This window comes from Ostrinia nubilalis, chromosome 5, assembly GCF_963855985.1.
Source record: "Ostrinia nubilalis chromosome 5, ilOstNubi1.1, whole genome shotgun sequence".
NCBI lineage: Eukaryota > Metazoa > Arthropoda > Insecta > Lepidoptera > Crambidae > Ostrinia > Ostrinia nubilalis.
This window is the reverse complement of record NC_087092.1, coordinates 2,496,949-2,516,415: the sequence shown is the minus strand read 5'-3', so window position 1 is coordinate 2,516,415 and position 19,467 is coordinate 2,496,949. Positions and strand designations below refer to the sequence as shown.

Sequence of the window (19,467 nt, the reverse complement as noted above, 5' to 3'; positions counted from 1 at the left end):
GGAAATGAAATAATTACATTTTAAGTGACATTTAATGCAACAGCGACTTCTTTAACCGAATGCGCCAGAAAGAGGGTTATGTTTTTTAGTTGCTCTCATTTATTTACCCTTTCTTTCTACCCTTACATGACCTAAGTGCCTATTCTATCTATATCTATACTAATATTATAAAAAAGTAATGTTTGTGTGTTTGTATATTTGTTAAATTGTAAGGGATAATCTCGAGATCTACTGAACCGATTTTATAAATTCTTTCACCAATGGAGCCACATTATTGCTGAGGCCATAGGCTATTTTTTTTTTAATTTTATTTAACCGTTTTGTCGGCGTGATTAATATACATACCTGCATAAAATTACAGCTCTCTAGTGCCAACAGTTTCCAAGCAAAACCTCGGACAGATAGACAGACAGACATATCGAAACTATAAGGGTTCCTTGTCAGGACTACGGAACCCTATAAACCGAAAAATTCCACGCGGGCCAATGTAATGCCCATCATCCATGCAGCAGACATCACAGTGACTTGAATACATGGAACAGTATCGTAGCCAAATTAAGTTGTAATGGTTTTGGTAAACATGAAATGTGCTTAAACACATATCGCCATGAAAGAAGAACAAGAAGAAGTGAGTGTTAGAAATTCGTGTTTGGCAGCTACAACTGATTTATAATCGTAGGATACGAGTAGTTTTCTCATTTGTAACATGAAGAAGCTGTAAATTATGGTCGTTTAACCCAAATTGGTGTCATTGCCAGCAACCCAGCAGCCATCTTGATTGCAATTGAAGCAGTTGATAACAGACCCACAGCATAATCTATTTGCTACAACGATGTTGACTCATTGAAGCAATATTCAGTAGGATACTAAATTCAAATGCAAATGGTAAAAAGTAACTTTCTTTTATATGCATAAGGACCGTTCATTGTTGAAATTCTTGGGGAAGGCCTTTGTCCAGCAGTGGACGTCATTTGGCTGAAACGAACGAACGAACGAATATGTATAAGGGTATATGGATAACATTTCAAATTAAAATTTTATGTTGGTACCTACTTGAAGCTAGACACAAAAATCGGGTAATTTAGTTTTGAAGAAAAATAATTTCATGTCTTAAATTCATCTGCATAAGAGCATGAATTTCAAATTGTCATTTTTAAGTAATTAAAGCTAGACGTTAATGAAGATTCATGAATTACACAAACGTGTAATTAAATAAATAAATTTTATCCGAGAGAAAAAGAGAAAAGCCATTCGTTGATTGCTTGTTAACTTTTTCATTAATCACTGAATTTTCACATTTTAATTGTTAACATTATTTGAAAAATTATAAACTAGACTAGAACGAATTTTTGTTAGCGCTGATAAAAAAAAACATGATGATTGTTTTTGCCTCAAGATATAATATTGTTAAATCTGGACAACTAGTGCTTACCTTAAAATAAGACCCACTACTAACTCCACCATCATTGTAGTTGTTATAGCTATATTTATTGTTATTGAACATCACCACTTCACCAAATTAAAACTACCACTACTGAAAAATCACTGTCACAATTTTATTCACTCTATCGCTGCCACAAAGTATGTTAATCACTATTTTTTTACACTACTCTGCCTACATTTAAGAACACTAAAATAATTCAAATTGATTTGAGAATACACTCAGGCGCACGGCTGTTGAAACAATAGATCAATTGAGTCGATCCGTACACATAATAAAAACTGTTTTGGTACGATGCGCGCGCGCGTATGCGCTAACGTTATGCCGGGACTTCATTTACTGAGCACAGACCAATCTAAATAACAGAGCATTCAGTCTCACTAACATGTGATGCTATGCTAAGTGATGTGTGCTAATAATTCTTGAATATTTGCTTTTAATTTTACATAACTGGAATAGGAAATGGAGAAGTCTGACAGCGTGTCAAGGTCAAAATGATGCTTTTGGAATGAGGTGGTATAACATTTTTTAAAACTTTACAAAATGGGAAATATTATTAAAGGTAGGTAAGGTGTTGGAACTTGGACGTGATCACCAGTTTTTTTTTCATTTATCATTTCCATTTTCGGAGCAATATTCGCAAAACCATTTAATTTTGTCTTTACAACCGGCTGCCTTCCCGATAACCAATACAATAAAGCTTGATATCGTCATCAGAACAAGGAGCGTCGGTCCATCAAGCTGCTAAGGCTGAGTTGCACCATAACGATAACCGGTGGTTTTTGTATGGAGTTTGACAGATTTTTGACGTTTGTCAAAATTAAAGTAAGATTGTACAACCCAGCCTGAGTGTTCTACATAATCTACATTACGTTTTTCAAAATGCTGTCTTCTTTTGGTCCTAGTTCTACCAAGTTATCAAAGAGGTCAATAAACGGACGACAGCACATAAAGAAACTAAACACGATTTTCGAACAAAATAGTCAGTAGGTACATCACTAATTGTTTGGTTATTTGACAGCTGCTGAAAACAGCATCCTACATTACTCTGTACCTACTCTGTACATCTACATAACGATTCGTTCATGGCTCTAGTACGAGACGTATCGTAAACAGTCGGTTATCACGCAGGCGCAGTGACATAATGTTTGTCGTAAATCACAAAATATTGATACTGAGACAGACGCCGAATTGTTGGGATGATCGGGTGAGTAATGTTTGTTGTGTGGTTTGTTTTTACGGAATATGATGCAGCTAGCTTCTGCTCGCGACTTGGTCTGCTAAGATTTATTTGGTATAAGTTAGGTTGATAAACTTTATTTGGAAGGTGATAGAGATGCCTTCAGGTGCAGAACTTGGAGAGACGTATTATGTCTACCTACCTACAAAATCCGCTCTCTACTTCTCTTCCTCTTTATAATATCAGATAACCTTTAAATAGTGATTGTAATAATGAATGTATGATAAAATAATAAAAAGAAATAATTATGTCCAATCTTCAACCCAAGTCGTGACGAGAGTGTTCAAGTGAAACTAGCATGAAAATTGATCTGCCAAACAAAAATGATCTCTAGGTACTCTAGCTATTCAGTATCTGAGTTTCTTGCGCTGTTCATAGTTACTACTGGATTCTTACCACTTGATTATCCTGAAGCAGTGGTAGGGTTTAACAAGGACGAGTAAATGTAACGACTATTATTGAAAAAAATAGGTGTCAAAAGACTCAAAATAAACAACAACTCATACAAACCCCCTCAAAAACTAATGCATTAACCCATACTAATTACTGCGGCACGCACGGAGCCGGCAGCGCTGCTCAAAGCGTGCATTTGCCAAATTCGTTCTCCATTACTCAAATTGGGTTCGGCAGAGTGCGTAAGCCTGTATTTTTTTGCTTTTAAGTTCACTCTAGGTCAATTCCATTTGATGAATATGTAAACAAAAGATATTGTGTACATTTTTCAAAGGGAAATCTAAATGTATATGTCACCGTAAAATTGTGAATTCCGTCAGATTATAATCTGACGTAGTTAAATTACAATCTAACCTAACCTAACCTACTATTAGTTTACAATCTAACGCGTTATATTATAAACTGACAGAGTTCACAATTTCACGTTGACATATACAGGGTGTTTGGTAAATGGGTATATGAGCGTCGGCTAGTGTCGACTAGCCCATGTTAACAGGGGCATATAAATGGTATGGTGAAGTCAGAAATTTGATATCATCATTTTAATTTTTTTAATTTTCATACAAAATAAACTTTATAAAATATATATAAAATCCTATTTGTATGAAAATTAAAATAATTAAAATGAAGATATCAATTTTCTGACTTCACCATACCATTTATATGCCCATGTTAACATGGGCTAGTGTCGGCTCATTTACCCATTTATCTAACACCTGTATAACTCAAAGGTGACTGACTGACTGACATAGTGATCTATCAACGCACAGCCCAAACCTGTGGACGGATCGGGCTGAAATTTGGCATGCAGGTAGATGTTATGGCGGATGCCTCCGCTAAGAAAGGATTTTACGAAACTCCACCCCTAAGGAGATAAAACGGAATCCACGCGTACGAAGTCGCAGGCGACCGCTAGTGCAATAAAAAAATTCTTGAAATTTTGTAGAGTAAGGTAAGATTTTGTCTGTGACTTCATCTACTGGGATATCAGTCTATCACAGAAATAATTCTGTTATCATTTTCTGTATGAGAAATATGCTCAGATCATAGAAGGGAATAGATGTGAAACGGGGGCGTGGCGCGTGTCTCCGCGATATGCCCAGAAACGAACATCGCCCGCGACGCCAGGTTAGTCGCGATTCAGTCGTACTGAGGAAATGTTCTCCGATATTGTTGGATAATGCGTCGTAACGTGCAATAACATAAGTGAAACGAAGAACTACAGGAACAATGAAGTCATTTACCACATGTAAGTATTGCAAATCCATTGGTATTTTGCTTATAAATAAAAAAACTAAACATTTTTACGAACGAATTCAGTGCCGTGACATTTACTGCGATATCGAAATTAGTGGTGATAAAAATTCAAACACGTCGTACATTGACGATTTAGTTAGCAACCACTTTATGTCATGCGTAACTACTGCGCAATGTATTTTATTTCTTCCGATATCCACTGACGCGTGAAAATACACAGTACGGCCGCATGTGCCGGTCGTAACATAGTGCAGGGCTCGTGTTCTAATACGGTTTCCTATTATCGATAAATAGAAGTAAATTATTATTTTCTAATTTCTAATTTTGAATGAAAAAATCATGAGTTGCTTGCGATTTTTAAGTTTTTACAAAAACAATAACAATAGTAGAAGGGATTAGTAACTGTCAACTATGTAATTACTATAAGAGCTAGTTGAAAGCCTAATATAGGCATTATTTTTGATAAACATAGGCGGTACGAATTTCGCCATAATTAAAAAGTTAATGCGCGATAGTAGTTAATAATAATTACAGTGATCCTGTTATTATTATTAAAGTAAATAATAATATATTACCAATATTGTAAATACTGGTAAAAATCGCAAGTACCTACTTAACCCATGACTTTTCATACAAACTTTGTCAGTCTATAACTTCTATACTCCATTGATAACGACATTGAGCTTTGGTTGGGGTAAATTAATATAAGGTAACTTCATTTAGTCCCAATAACACAGGTCTGCAATGGTTTTCCCCTTTGAAATCTGAGTAACGTTTTCTATAGTTTCTGATGTGCTGATTACGAGAAAAATAATAAAAAAAATCCATCACGTCAGGAATTTTTAATATTGAATATTTAAGATTTTGCTCAAAAATGTCTGAGCGCCTACATTTTAAAATTTATAAAACGTCATTAAATTACTTCAGCTTAATTTTTATTCCATTTAATTAATGTAAGGGGACATAGAAATTAATGCAAATCAGTAATTTGTTAATTAGTACCTAATGAGTATATGTAATTCGCATTAAACATGTCGAAAAAGGGATATTTTGGCTTAATTTCATAATGAGCTCATTCATACATAATGAATAGGTAATATTACCTAATTATTGTAAATATTATTAGAAAAGGGTGTAATAAAGACAAACCAAAGGGTTTTTGTATAAGTGATTTAGCAAATTATGTTATTGAACTGCGGATCTTGCAACATAAACTTTAAAATGTCATCGCAAAGTTGTTTAAATTCTCCGATCAGTTTTTGTAATATTTGCGGGAAATTTAAGGTTATAAAACAATGAAACAGCATTACAGATTTTGTGAAAAATATTTACTAAAGTTATTTTGGATACGTTTTAAGTAACCAAGACAAAACTTGGACTCCTCATAAAATTTGCAAGGCTTGTTTATTAGAACTTTGCAAGTGGTCAAAAGGATAGAAAAATTGCTTCAAAATCGTTTCGCCTATGCTATGGATATGTCTATGCTCCGACTATAAAAAAATAGTGGCCAAAATGATTGCAAGTTTTGGTGTAATGGGTTGTAACATGAGCATTAAACTTAATTTCCTTAATTCGCCCATTGATTACTTCCCAGAAAATCTAGGAGCCGTTAGCGAAGAACAAGGCGAAAGATTTAACCAAGATTTGAAAGAGCTTGAAGTCCGGTATCAAGGAAGATGTAATACTAGCATGATAACGGACTATTGTTGGTTATTGAAGCACGACTATCCAAACCGGAAATTTAAGCGAAAATCGAACAACCGAAGCTTCCAGGAAAAAAAAGGACCAGGTTTCACAAATAAAATTTACATGTAATTTAGACTAGTAAATAGTTATCATTATATTTTAGTAGTTTTTTAAGTTAAAAGTAATGTACTTCTTTAAATATATATTTTTTTATGTGAAAACTTCTGATTTTTTCCTATTTTCTATCTGTACCTTTTTTTGAAAAATCTGGAGGTGATGGAGAAAAACTAAGTACATATTCGTAATCAGCGCACCAAAATACCTTAGAATCAGCTATCAAATTCTAGAGAGGAAGTTATGACCCTCATTTTGCAGGCCTGTGTAATTGATTCTGAGTTTTTCGTCCATACAAAATGGAACTGACTCCTTTATGCAAAAATCGTTAAAGAACATAATAATAACGTATAATAATAAAAAGGTTTTCATACAAGCATTTTTTAAACCAATTTCGAGCCTTGCCCCCAGGATTTAAAGTATCGATATCTTATCGACTCCATTTTATCTTTCTTCTCTCTAATTGCTTTTTTCAAAGTGTGCGTCACGTCACGCGGCCATTGATTGGCCATAAGGCACGCCTTCTGGCCAATCACAGCACTTTTAAGCCGGTTGCACATGTTGTCGTAGACTCTCAGTCGCTTTGTTTTTACACAGTTGAATGTGTGTGTGGGAGCTGTGGTGGGGGAAATGTGGGGACACTGGTTCTTGTTGTAGTTACGCGCGACTTCATATCTATTCTCTTTCTATGATCTGAGGAAATATGATAATGAGTTCCTTCATAAAAGCATAAGACATTAAACATTATTGATTCTAAATAAACCATTAATCTGTACGAAGTTGGAGCCTTATAAAAATATCTGAAAAATACTAACATACTGCACTTTAGACATTTTTTTTGCATTTTTTTGACCACGTAAGTTGCTGCAGACCATGCAAGACTCTTATCTACCGTCGTCAGTTGTCTCAAAATCACCACCATTTCAGGTTCAGAGGTCTTCCCAACAAATTGCCAGCAGTTCCACCCCAAAAACTATCGTCGGACATCTCCAAAAAACGGCCATTGTTAAAAGCAGTCCACCAAAATCATCACTTTGGCCGCCGGCCAATGGTTGTCCATAACGGAATTAATTACAGCCCGCCAGATGGCGTTCTGCGCCACCTGTACCGAATATATCATTGGGTGTCTGTACCCTATTAATTTGAGTTTAGTTTAACAATGTCAACGACGTAAAAAAGAAGCAAAAATGGCGTAGAAAAAGCGCCGCGGCGCGGTTATTTTGATATGGAAGCGTTTGGTAATGATTGAACAAAGTCTCAACGAGCATCAATTGATTTTTTTTTTTTATGTGATAGGAGGCAAACGAGCGGACGGATCACCTGATGGTAAGTGATTACCGTCGCCCATAGACACCCGCAGACCCTGATTGATTCTGTGTTAAAAACTTACTAACGTATCTACCACTCTCGAGTTCCTTAATGAATCAAGTCCTATTATCATTATGTAAAAGTGCTCTTTAGATGGCCATTTGAATTTCTTCGACCCATTGTATAGAGATTCTTCAGATTTTCTTGAAGAAGGCTTCTTGGTGATGCCAACCAAACTTAGCAAGATACGAGTAATACGAGTATGTTGGGCACCAGAAAAATGTTATCTTTGTTTAATTGGGATTGGGATCAAACGCGCGAAATCTGACATAGAAGTCTGATACTCTAGGGCCTGAATGAATTGATACAGGTCCATTTCAAAATGAATTCCGAGATAAAGCACGTATGCCCTGAAGGTACATTTCAGGGATTATATTCCAATCTCCCCGATGCCCCTTCACCGTCAATTAACTGCCAAAATTATTCACGTGCTATCAAACGAGTTTGGGGCATCTATTTTTCAATCGGGTATGACAATGTGCAGGCCAAGGCAATCTGTTAAATGACGGTTATCTGTGTGATTGATTGCATTTGCATGCAAAAAAGGCGGGCGGAATTCATCAAAGCCGATCTATACAGGCGACAGACGGTAGTGTGGCCATGCGACATACGTAGGTGAGTAAGATGTAGGATTATCATTATTTCAAATAAAAACACGAGAAAAAAACATAATATTCAGGCGCATTCATTGGCGCAGCCGTGTAAAAAAGTTGCAATCGTCAAATACTAGGTACTAAGAATAACTTAAACGGACAACGGTACACCAAGACAAAAAGTAGATAAATAACTGCTAAAAATAGGTAATTGGTAATTTAAAGTCCTATCAATGGTGATTAGCGACTGAATAACAGGCACATAAATAGATTTTTCTGCACATAAAGAGATCATTTTAAGACAACATTAGGTACTAAGAAATAATCTCAATTTGAATACATGCATAAAACTTCGACTGCGGGAATAAATGTTTGTGGTTTTCAAACTAACCTTTTCCCTGATAGAATCAAATTCGCTAACTGGTATGTCCAGGTGGGAATTGAAAGGGATAACATAACAAGCACCTGTCAAACCGTCCACTAAAAGGGGACGCTTAGGAGAGGTATATCCATATGTTATAAGACTTAACTTATACCGTCTGCATCGTAAATATTATCTGATTTACATGTCAATTTCAGTCTCATATACCTTATTTATACACCTCCCTAATAACTCCATACAGGACTCACTAATAAAAACTTTACTTCCCAAAGTAAACCTTATCGAGAACCGTCCAGACTCTTAAAACTTTCACGACTTCAAATAAAGATAACAATCGCGATGTCACTACGCATCACATGTCTCGTGAGTCCTGATCATAAACCATCGCATGGTCACCTTACGTATCGCTCATGATCGACCGGCATATCTAGATACCTCCTAGTCCCTCCAATTTTGGTGTATTTCAAAGAAATACAGGGTGTGTTAGAGGTCAACTAATATTGGATGTGGGATCCCATAAAAATTGTATTCATGGAGTTGTTATAGCCGTGATATTTTATGCATTATTGATTAGAGGCAGTTAACTTTTATTTGACTTGTTTATGAGACGTGTGACAGTCTCATTTGAATGGTAATGATATTTTTCGCTCGCCTTTGATGTTGATGCGTAATCATTATGCAATTATTAAATACTTATTATATTTGACATGACTCATTTCTTGGTGTCTATTATGGAAATACTACGGAAGTCTCTCAATTTAGTTTTATCAGCATAATTAAATCTGTCTTATTGTTATGCTCATGCTGGTATCCTAGCTAGTGTGAAAGAGAAATACGATTAGATGTCGAATGTTAAGTTACGAACTATCAACAAAAATAATACGACGTACCTACATAAAAAAATATTGGTGCTTTTAAGATTAATCATGTACTACAGTCATAAAATATTAGTGGCAGTAAACTTTAAATTAAAATCATTATCGTCAGAAGACTCCTTAAACGGAGGTAAGACTCTAAAGCTGAGTTGCACCACCTAACTTTGACCGTAACTATAACATTAACTAGTGTTTTTTGTATGGAGTTTGACAGATTTTTGACGTTTGTCAAAGTTAAAGTAAGGTGGTGCAACCCAGCCTAAAAGATTGAACTTATAAATAAAAGAGCACACACTAAATTGTGAAGTGTGTCTAAAAGAAAAGTTCCAAAATTCCTAGTTATTACAATTATTATTTTTTAAATTACTGTTTTGAAGCAAATTAAGAAGCACTCACATTAGACTTTTCCGCTGGACGTCTGTCGTGCGTTTACAAGACCGCACACTAACTATTGTTATGGTAGCAATAAACTTGTGTGCGGTCCTCAAAATATCTAATTTGAAAGAGCCTTTACTATAATCAAGTTCAATGCCCAAATAAAAATAAAGACATTGCTTCTGCGCCAATATAAATCAATAGCGAATTGTTTATTTGTACGAAGACACGAACAGTTTCATGCATGCCCCGTGTCATTACGCTGAAAACTAAGGAAATAAACTCGGCTACGGTCTGCGCCAGCGATTCGCAAACCTAGATCATTCAAACTTTAGTCCCTAAAAATATTATAAATGCGAAAGTAGACTGTCTGTATGTTGTGCTTTCACGCCTAAACCACTGAACCGATTTTAATAAACTTTGGTACCTATAGAGATAGTTTGAGTCCCGAGAAAGTCCATAAGATACTTTTTAAACAGGGACGCAAGCGATAAAGTTTTTATGTTACAGGTAAAATTACAAGCGGGTGAAGCCGTAGGCAAGAGCTAGTAATGTATATGGGTGTACAAGTTTTGCATAATAAAGAGAGACAGGCGGTTAAATCATATCTGTGTCTAGACTTTCGAGATCGTTTGACTATAATAATATTACTTATGGGCGACTAGCGAAGAGTTCACGGAATTTGATTTATTTTTCGACAAGTAGTGGGTTTAATTCTCAAAATCCAACTATAATTCCATACTAATTATGAGACTAAATATAGGGCATAATTTTAGGGACCCAAATGTTTTCAAAGATCCAACAATCTTCATAAAGTTTGAGAGCCAATGCGCTAGTCAAATGAACAGAAATCAAGATAGCGTTCTTTATTGCAAGTATGGAGGAGTGCCAAGGATGGGATTACTGCGCAGTGAGGCTCTACTCTGCAATTCGATACTTATATCCAGCTCTACCTGTCTCTTTCACTCTTTACAAGGACCGGGAGACGTAAGGCCTCCCACTAGCAGGACCGATGATCTCAGGCCGCTGGAAACAGCGGGCAGCACAGGACATGTCACAGAAATCCTTGGGGAGGCCTCTGGCCAGCAGTGGACTTCATTTGGCTGAAACGCACGAATTCTTTGAACTATCGTATAAGATGAAAGAGATGGAAACGACGCGACTCTATCGAAACGGGTTTGCAAAATAGACCCCTGATCCGCCAACTTCAGTTGAATAAAGATGCGGAATTCCACGATGGTATATCTTGTACTAAATCGATATCGAATTGTTCTTCATAGGTTTTTATGGATTAAAGAAAAAGCAGAAATTTGGTACATAGTTATATACAAATACGTACATACAGAGTTGACTCTTATTACTATTTTATAACTTCAGTAATTTCGTAGCCGTTCTCAATTTACATAGCCTTTTTCAGTCCTCTACGTTCGCGTTCGCCTTATCCATGTTTTGGATGTTTATTATTCTGAAACTAATTAATTACAAGTTCATCATATTGTAATCAATACCAATAATAGTTTAATAGATCTCCTCTTTGCTGTTGTCTAGATTTGAGCCCAGTTTAGTTAGGACATAGAATTAGTATCAATCTTTCCAATGAAATAGGTTTCTTGTGTACACACACATATAACTTTTGTATGTATCATGTTAAAACGCCTCGTCAAGTCTTAGACCTGGGCCATTAGAAAAACTACTCGGGTTGTTGAAATACCATTATTTCATCACTCTCACAGCCCTTGGCTGCTTTGGCTCATCACCTCTTCACCGCAACTACAAAACGCGTCATCACCTTTTCCTCGGGCATATCCTCAAGTTCCCTGTAGGTTCCTTGACTTCTCTCTCCATGCGTACGGCCCTCTCCATGCGAGGACTCCTAGCATCCAGCACCAGAAACACCACGAAGAGAGTGGCCAGCAACATGTAAACAAACTTGTGATTTTCTTCCAACTGCCAAATGGTGTAGGAAATAAGGTTCATAGTTCCTTTGACTATTCCCTCCCAAGTTTGTATTAGGTTGTCGTATCGAACGCCGTTTTCTGTGTGAAATTTTGCGGCCAAATCGTTTTGCATTGTGATAGTGGTTTTGACATTAATGTCAGGTTGGCAATGGGCACAGACTATGGAAGATTGTCAAAGTTTCGTAATGACAAATATGTAATGAAAAGGATTTAATACATTTCAGTTTAGTGTTTGAAATTATTGTCGTAGTTTCGGAAATACCTATTTTTCTAATACGAGTAGAATACATTTTGTGTTTTCGAGGGGTTGATTACTTATTACTCCAAGACAATACACATCACCAAACACGTGTGTACTTACTCTAATGCCAAAGCTACATATTTTAAAACTTATGTACAAACAAATAAAATAAATAATAGAAGCCATGTAACATCCTCTCTCCCAAATTAGTTGATCCTATATCCTCGCTTACCATATTTAATTTTAATACCCATATGATAATATTTTCCCATATTTGCAATTTAAATCTTGTTTCCTCAGAACTCATGAAAAATTCATAGCATTTCCAAAGCATCGATCTTAGAGCAAACGCTAAAGAACGTCTAAATCCTACCGAAATCATCTAGAATTCCAGAGAATTCCTTGGATTCCAGACTTGTCCAGACGCTCTTAAAGTGGCTTTCCTTCGCCCATTAATATTAATAAAGTCGTCATGGTCCAGCCAGAGGCATGTCCTAGCTTTTGTGAAAGGAAAAAGCACAGAAGTACCAATCACACAACGATTACCTACTTCAAATACACGCTTTATTTGGTCAAATGCGTGCAAAACACCCTTGTGAAACCTATTCAGGTTCTTCTTAGCAGACGAATTAAAATTTTACGTACCTACGTTATCTTAATTCAGAAGTGTGTACATGGACATTAGTTACCAGATGGCAGAGTTTAGGAAGAGTCTAGGGCAGCAATTTTGGGGCCAATTTTTTTGTCTTACAGTAAAAAAAAATCGTGTTAACTAGTTGTTACTATTTTATGTAGTGTGCAGGAAATAAATGTTTAAATACTAACATACTTAAAAAATACAACATACCTATTATCTCATCTTGGCGGGGTCTGAACCATACCCCCTGATATGCACATTTTTTTTAATTTGAATAGCCCAGTGCCGACAGTCCAGTTTTTAGTGATATTCTGAGTTCCACAAGAACTTTACTTCTACGCTTTAATCCTTCTCCTCATCAGTAAATTCCTAGGACCCAGACAGAGGGCTATCGGCTATATTTGCATATTTGAACGGTAAATCTAGCGATCGTAAAGTTGCTATTATCGAAACCTTTTTGCATTGGTAAATCGTAATTCGGTTTCGGTAGCTTTAGTTCTAATCCCAATTTATGCCGAAATTAATATTCAGCTGGCGTACCTTATTAATTTGTGAATTATTCGTATATGAAGTAAGGACTTGCGCTCATATTTAATTTGAGGCGATACACATAAAAGATTCTGTAATATTTACTAAATAGAGAGTGATAAATTTATTCACTTTGTGTGGAACTATTTTATCAAATTGGAAAATTATTTCATTATGGACATAAAGCAGTTAAATGAGTTGCTTAGAACAAATTATTAAAATATCAGACTCAAGCTGTATTTTTAGTCTATGAATCATATACTTTTTTGTAAACGAATTTATTTGAATGAAAAATAAACCGTAATTATTATAGGTTCTTCTTTTACTAGCCAGTGTCTGATGCGTTAAAAGAACTTTTTGCTCATATCAAACGCTGTCAAGATATTTAATCTGTGCGTTTCAAAGACAAAATGGTTATTCATGAGTTCGCACGCCGTCTGAACCTGAATGTAAGCAATTATTAATTTAATTAAGTCTCAATTTGCAAGTCTGAACTACAGATAATTTTAATCTGCGACTCGTTTGTGATAGTTTGTTCTGTTCCTTTATCTTTTCCTTGTGAACCGTTTGCAGTCGAGTTATTAAATTCAGTTTTGCTCTTTCATAATTTTTCAGCTTTGTTTGGGAGCAATAGAGAGACTTGAGAGTTTTTAAAGTACTTTTGCTATAATACTTACATTCTGCCTTTGTTTAGAAGTGACAATAAGGTGAAAGAAAACCGGCGGATATTACCGTCGGTTGCGTAAATCAATGAACATCGTGGGAACTAATGCCCGTTTTCACCATCAAACCCTAATTTTAAGTGACCCCTATGAAAATAAAATTCCTGTCATGTGTTACCATAGGGGTCACTTAAAAATTAGGTATTGATGGTGAAAACGGGCATAAGTATCTTAATTATGTCACAGTTTAACTATTCTCTTAAAATTCAGAAATTCCTGTCACAGGAAGAGCAAAGTGTGTCATAATAAATTGTTTAAAAGCAACTCCCAATAAACTGAAAAGAATACAAAATTGACTAAAATTCGCAATCATTATGTCGTCAAGATTCGAATAAGCCCGAAAGAGATTGAGCCCCAAATCTTTCTCGGGACAATCTTCAAAACACCCATCACAGAGGATTTGGGAACAATCTAAGCGCGACTAAAGACGTATTAAGGTGCATCTGCCCAATTACTGGAGTCCCAGGAGAGAAAAACATGGGGAAAATGTACTTAGACGAGTGTGAGTGATGTAAGCCGGTGAACCGAGGTTGCAAGTTTTAACAAACTTCAAAAAAAAGGAGGAAGTACTTTTTTATATTATTTTTAATGTCTACCATCTTAGTGTTTAATTTACCGATCATCAAGAACCTACTATTTTATTTATTGTTGCCCTGAAGTGGTGTGATGGCCAGACTGATATATTTTTTTGGGATAGTGTAAAAGCGCTTGCAAAAAATTAAAGTTTTATGTACTTTTTTATGAGTTTTTTGAGTTTATTTATTTACACGCTATCTATAGACTTCTAAGAGGTTTTATTAATCCGCCCCGTTACCGTTTCTTCATGTTTTCCCTGAACTTTTTCTTTTATATTAGTTTAAATAAAAACACAGTAAAAGAAAAATACCGTGAAAAAAAGATTTAACAGAAACAAATGCAAAGTGAGGAATGGTTTTGACAAGGGTCAGTTTTGGGCAACTTTGCTCCTGCAAATTGAAAAGGAATAAGATATTTTGGACGCTTTATTTTTAAAGGTCCTGTTTGAGTTAGAAAAAGTTTTTTGACTATATAACATTACCTATACGGAAAGATTATTTTAACAACGTTCACTTGCGTTTACTTACGTTTTTACTAATGTTCTTTTTTTTGTAAAAAGATGACAAGTTGATAACTAAACCAACAGCATTAGGTAGGTAGTAAAATTTTCTGTCATTTTTATTTATGTTAGTACCGAAGAGAAAATTTAGTAAGAACCTATGTTGATAAAAAAACACAACCCTCCTTCTGGCGCAGTCAGGTAACTAGCCACGCAGCGCTGTTGCTGACTCAGCGGATATTTTCCGAACTTTTATACAAAAAGCGCCACCTACCTTATCACCGTCGAACTTCTCCGTCGGTTCGTCGTACACACGAACCTCGCGCTTATCCCTAGATCCGCGCCTCGCCACCAGAGGCGTTTGAGGAGGCGATGCTAGCGCCACGCTATTCCGCGCGCTATCTGGCGGCGATTTGATGAACTCAATCTTCCCGCCTTCAACGCAGATGTTTGGCGTTAACGGGTACACGGGCGACAAAGCAACGTTTGTATTTGCTAAATGGTTGTAATGCACTTCTAGTGGCAGGGATTTTGGTTTGTTCTTCTTCCGATATGTGGAGTCGTAGGCTAGGACCTGCGTTTTGTCTTCGGGGTGGACTTGGCGAACCTTCCCGGGTGGCCTGTCAGGTGGCTCTGGGGAGACGTTACCGTCTGTGCCCGGACTCTCATCCCTTTCGTTGTTGGATATCCTGGAACAAATGAAAAACAATATTACTTCATGTTTTTTTTAACTCAAAATTTAGTAATTAGTTTTATTTGAATACCAAATTTTAATAAATAAATAATTTAATAAAATAAGAAGTGGTTTGATTGTGCATTTTTTTTTCTGGTCAATAAGTATTTATTTTTATAAGTATTGAAATGTTAACAAAACAACTGAACATTATTCTCTGTCAAAATTATGATATCAATAAAACCACCAAAATATTTTAAAAACTCATTTAATAATTAATTAATTACTGCAATAAACCTCATTTGAACATTAAAGAAACCAAAAATATTTTTTGTTCTAAGTTTTGAATTTAAAATGGAACATCAAGAGCCATCAAAGTTATAAGTATGGCTGGCCATTAGTTTATATCGCGTTTCATAGATGGCGCTGTACAAGTTTCTGCACACCTCGGCCAGAAAATTTCCTTTTTCTGGCCAAATTATGAGAGAAATACATATCTTTTGGAAAATATTTTTATATAGTAAGCAGAATAAAAGATAGTTTTAGTAATCCAATAAGAAATTTCTCAAAAATTCTAATAAGAACGCGCAAAAATAGCCGCATTACCTAAACCGCGGTGACGAAGTTTTTTACCCCGCTAAGTATATATACGGCCGACTCAATCGTTCTGTTGGAAGTGTATTCTTTAGTGTGATGCCACATTCTGTATTTAGATCTCTAGCTTTAGTTAGGTGGTCTACAGGCCGTGACGTCACGCGATCGTTGTGGTTCGACCCTTGTAATGTGCGCGGCGGACGCTCGCCCGCGCGGCTGCGACGGACGCAAGCGCATGTTCCAAGGGCGGCCTTAAACTTACGCGGTATTAGTTACACGTTAGCTTAGCTCCGGTTCTAATCTTCGAGCACTTCTATGTATAGGCGGCGAGATATCTCTCGATTGCCAGATTTTTGCACAGATTACAGAAAGTTATCAAATTGTGTCGCCTATTTTGTGTTTATTTTTCTTGTCTTGCTTTGTGTGGTGTTCTTTTATGTAGGTATACGACATAATATGAGATGTTTTGAGTGGTTTTCTTTTGATTGGGTCTGACTAAAATTGATTATGTAGGTACCCTTGTTTTAACGTTTATCATATCAGTGCAGTTTCGGGTTCGAATCTCGCATAGACACAAGCATAAAATGGGTTATAAAAACACATTTTTGTTAGTTGTAGGTAGGTATATTAGTTAAAATTAGTCCACGATTAAGATTATTGAGGATCGATGTAGGGCTCATTTAATACGTCATTTCATTGTTTGTTATTATTTATTACACTAACGACTTATTATTATTACCAATCAAAACAGGTGCAACGTCACTCCGTTCAAACTTTTATACCCAAATATTGACAAAGCTACAATAATATTTGTCGACTGTCCCCACTTCCCACTTCCCACCGCACTCGTTAATCACACTGTTATCAGCTGTTATCACAGTAGCCGCGGAATGTAATAAAACCGAACAACTTCCAAGTAACGTTAAGGGGAAGCTGGTTGGAATTCATTTACAAAAAATCCAAGATTTTGTAATGATCGGACTTAAGAGGCTGACGTGAGCTGATTGGCGCCACCAAAAAATGATATTTTAGTATCTTAAAAGTACTTACTTAATTCATCAATTATGTTATCTGACATTATTTAAGTGAAAAATATTTTTATCTAAATGAAAATTAAAAAGTTTGATTTATTTTGCATACCAAAAGGTAGAAGATGGAGATACTAAAATACTTGTAACAATATGTTATGAATACATGTTCGCAAAATAAATATATTTGATTTGATTTTATTTTAAGAAAATCTGCTAACCGCTGTATAAACTGTAATAATATTAGTTACTAGCGGCCGCCCGCGACTTCGTACGCGTGGATCCCGTTTTACCCCCTTCATCTATCTTACGCGGTTTAGATTTTTTCATACAAATGTTTTTTCCCGCTAACTCACGTGCCCGTGGGAATTTTGCAATATCCTGTTGTAACTAAGCTTTAAGTTTACTAAGGTATCTGCATGCCAGATTTTTCATACAAAAGGATTTTTCCGCTAATTCCCGTTCCCGTGGGAATTTTGCAATATCCTGTTGTAACTAAGCTTTAAGTTTACTAAGGTACCTACATACCAAATTTCAAGCATCTAACTTAAGCGGTTTAGATTTTTCACACAAAAGGATTTTCCCCCTAATTCCTGTTCCCGTGGGAATTCCTAAGTATACTATAACCTGCCCAGGAGTATGAAGAATAATTGTACCAAGTTTCGTTAAAATCCGTCGAGTAGTTTTTGTTTCTATAAGGAACATACAGACGGACAGACAGACAGACAGACAAAAATTTTACTGATTGCATTTTTGGCATCAGTATCGATCACTAATCACCCCCTGATAGTTATTTTGAAAATATATTTCATGTACAGAATTGACCTCTCTACAGACTACAGTGCCTCTACCATGAGTTGCCATCGAAAACTTGTATTCGTATACTACAGTCGATAGAGTTTAAACGTGGATCGATGAAGTTTGCATTAAAATCATACCATGAGTTCAATTACCGTATACTTTACTCGCCAGCGATAATTCGATGGTTTTGTGATGTCATGTTGGTGAACATGTTTAATGATAGATCGCCCGGTGCTTTGTCCTGCTGGAAGCTCTTCTGGAAGGACTGGTCTTTTGTTCTAAACGTCCTGCCAGAAGATTATCGCAAGTCCTGCCCGCAGTACGCAATTTGTACGTGTTTGCTTGCTGGTCCTTCCAGCAGTACGGTGACCTTCAAATTTGAACTCATCCTCACCAGAAGTAGTAAACACTTGGTTAGTGTTTATTAAATAAAAAGTCATGTCGTAGAATCATTTTGTTTAACCATAATTTGAATAATTTATTTATTTATTTCTCTTACAACATTTAGGAAAAATATTTCGTATAATATATCTGTTAAACTATAGATTAGCATTGTGAGAGCTGGTGCCTATTGTAGATTTTAAGAAAATCTGTATTACAGATTTTGATGATGATGATGATGATGATTATGAATCCGATCAGAGCCAATGTCGTGATTCGCTCGCTTGTTTGTTTGCTGTTAGTTTTGTTTTGTTGTGGTGGCGAGTTTTCGAGTGATTTATTTTAAATTTGGTAAGTTTTATCTCGTTTTATGTCGTTATAACATAAGAGCGGGTAGTAAACATAAAAAAAATATTCAATATGACTGATAAAAGTATAATCAAGTTTAATCTAACCTATAATTTTTTTTTTGGTTCGCAAATGCCATATGTAAACAAACATTAGTTAGGTAGTTAGTAATGACTATAGTGCATTTCATGGTGATAATATTATGGATTCAGAGTTTCAAAGTTCATTTTAGTATTTATCACCAAGGTATCCAAGTGGCAAGTACCTACACCTAGATACTAACTTACGTACTACCAATTTTGTTTTGAGAAAAGACCCGACCAAGGGACGGGTTATGTAGATGTCCTGAATATTGCGAGTAATTAAAAAAATCTAGACTATAAATCCTTCTTTTTCTTTTTCTTTTTTAATACATAATTTGACACCTTTTAGAGTAAAAAGGCGCTTTATAAGTTCAATTTTAATGCAATTTAAAGAGAAAACAATAAAGACTGCCTGATTATAATAACGTTTTCTTTATTTTTCCCTCAAAATATGAGCCTTGTAAGGAAGTTTCGGTTTCGGTTTCGGTTTCGGCCGAAATAGACACCGTTGCCGAAATTCGTTTTCGGTTTCGGTTTCGGTCGTAAAACTAGTTTCGGTCGGACACTAGACTCCACGCCCGGCGCGTCAAAATGTGTCGCGCGAGCGCGAACGC

At 35.9% G+C, this 19,467-nt stretch overlaps 1 protein-coding gene across 1 annotated transcript in view; it reads right to left on the bottom strand.

The window, feature by feature from the left end:
- Positions 1-19,467, bottom strand: part of LOC135072114 (uncharacterized) — a 521,318-nt gene that overhangs the window by 312,218 nt on the left and 189,633 nt on the right. The window contains exon 2 of the mRNA XM_063966067.1: positions 15,220-15,634. Coding sequence (XP_063822137.1) covers positions 15,220-15,634 — 415 coding nt within the window. The remainder of the gene's footprint in view (positions 1-15,219; positions 15,635-19,467) is intronic.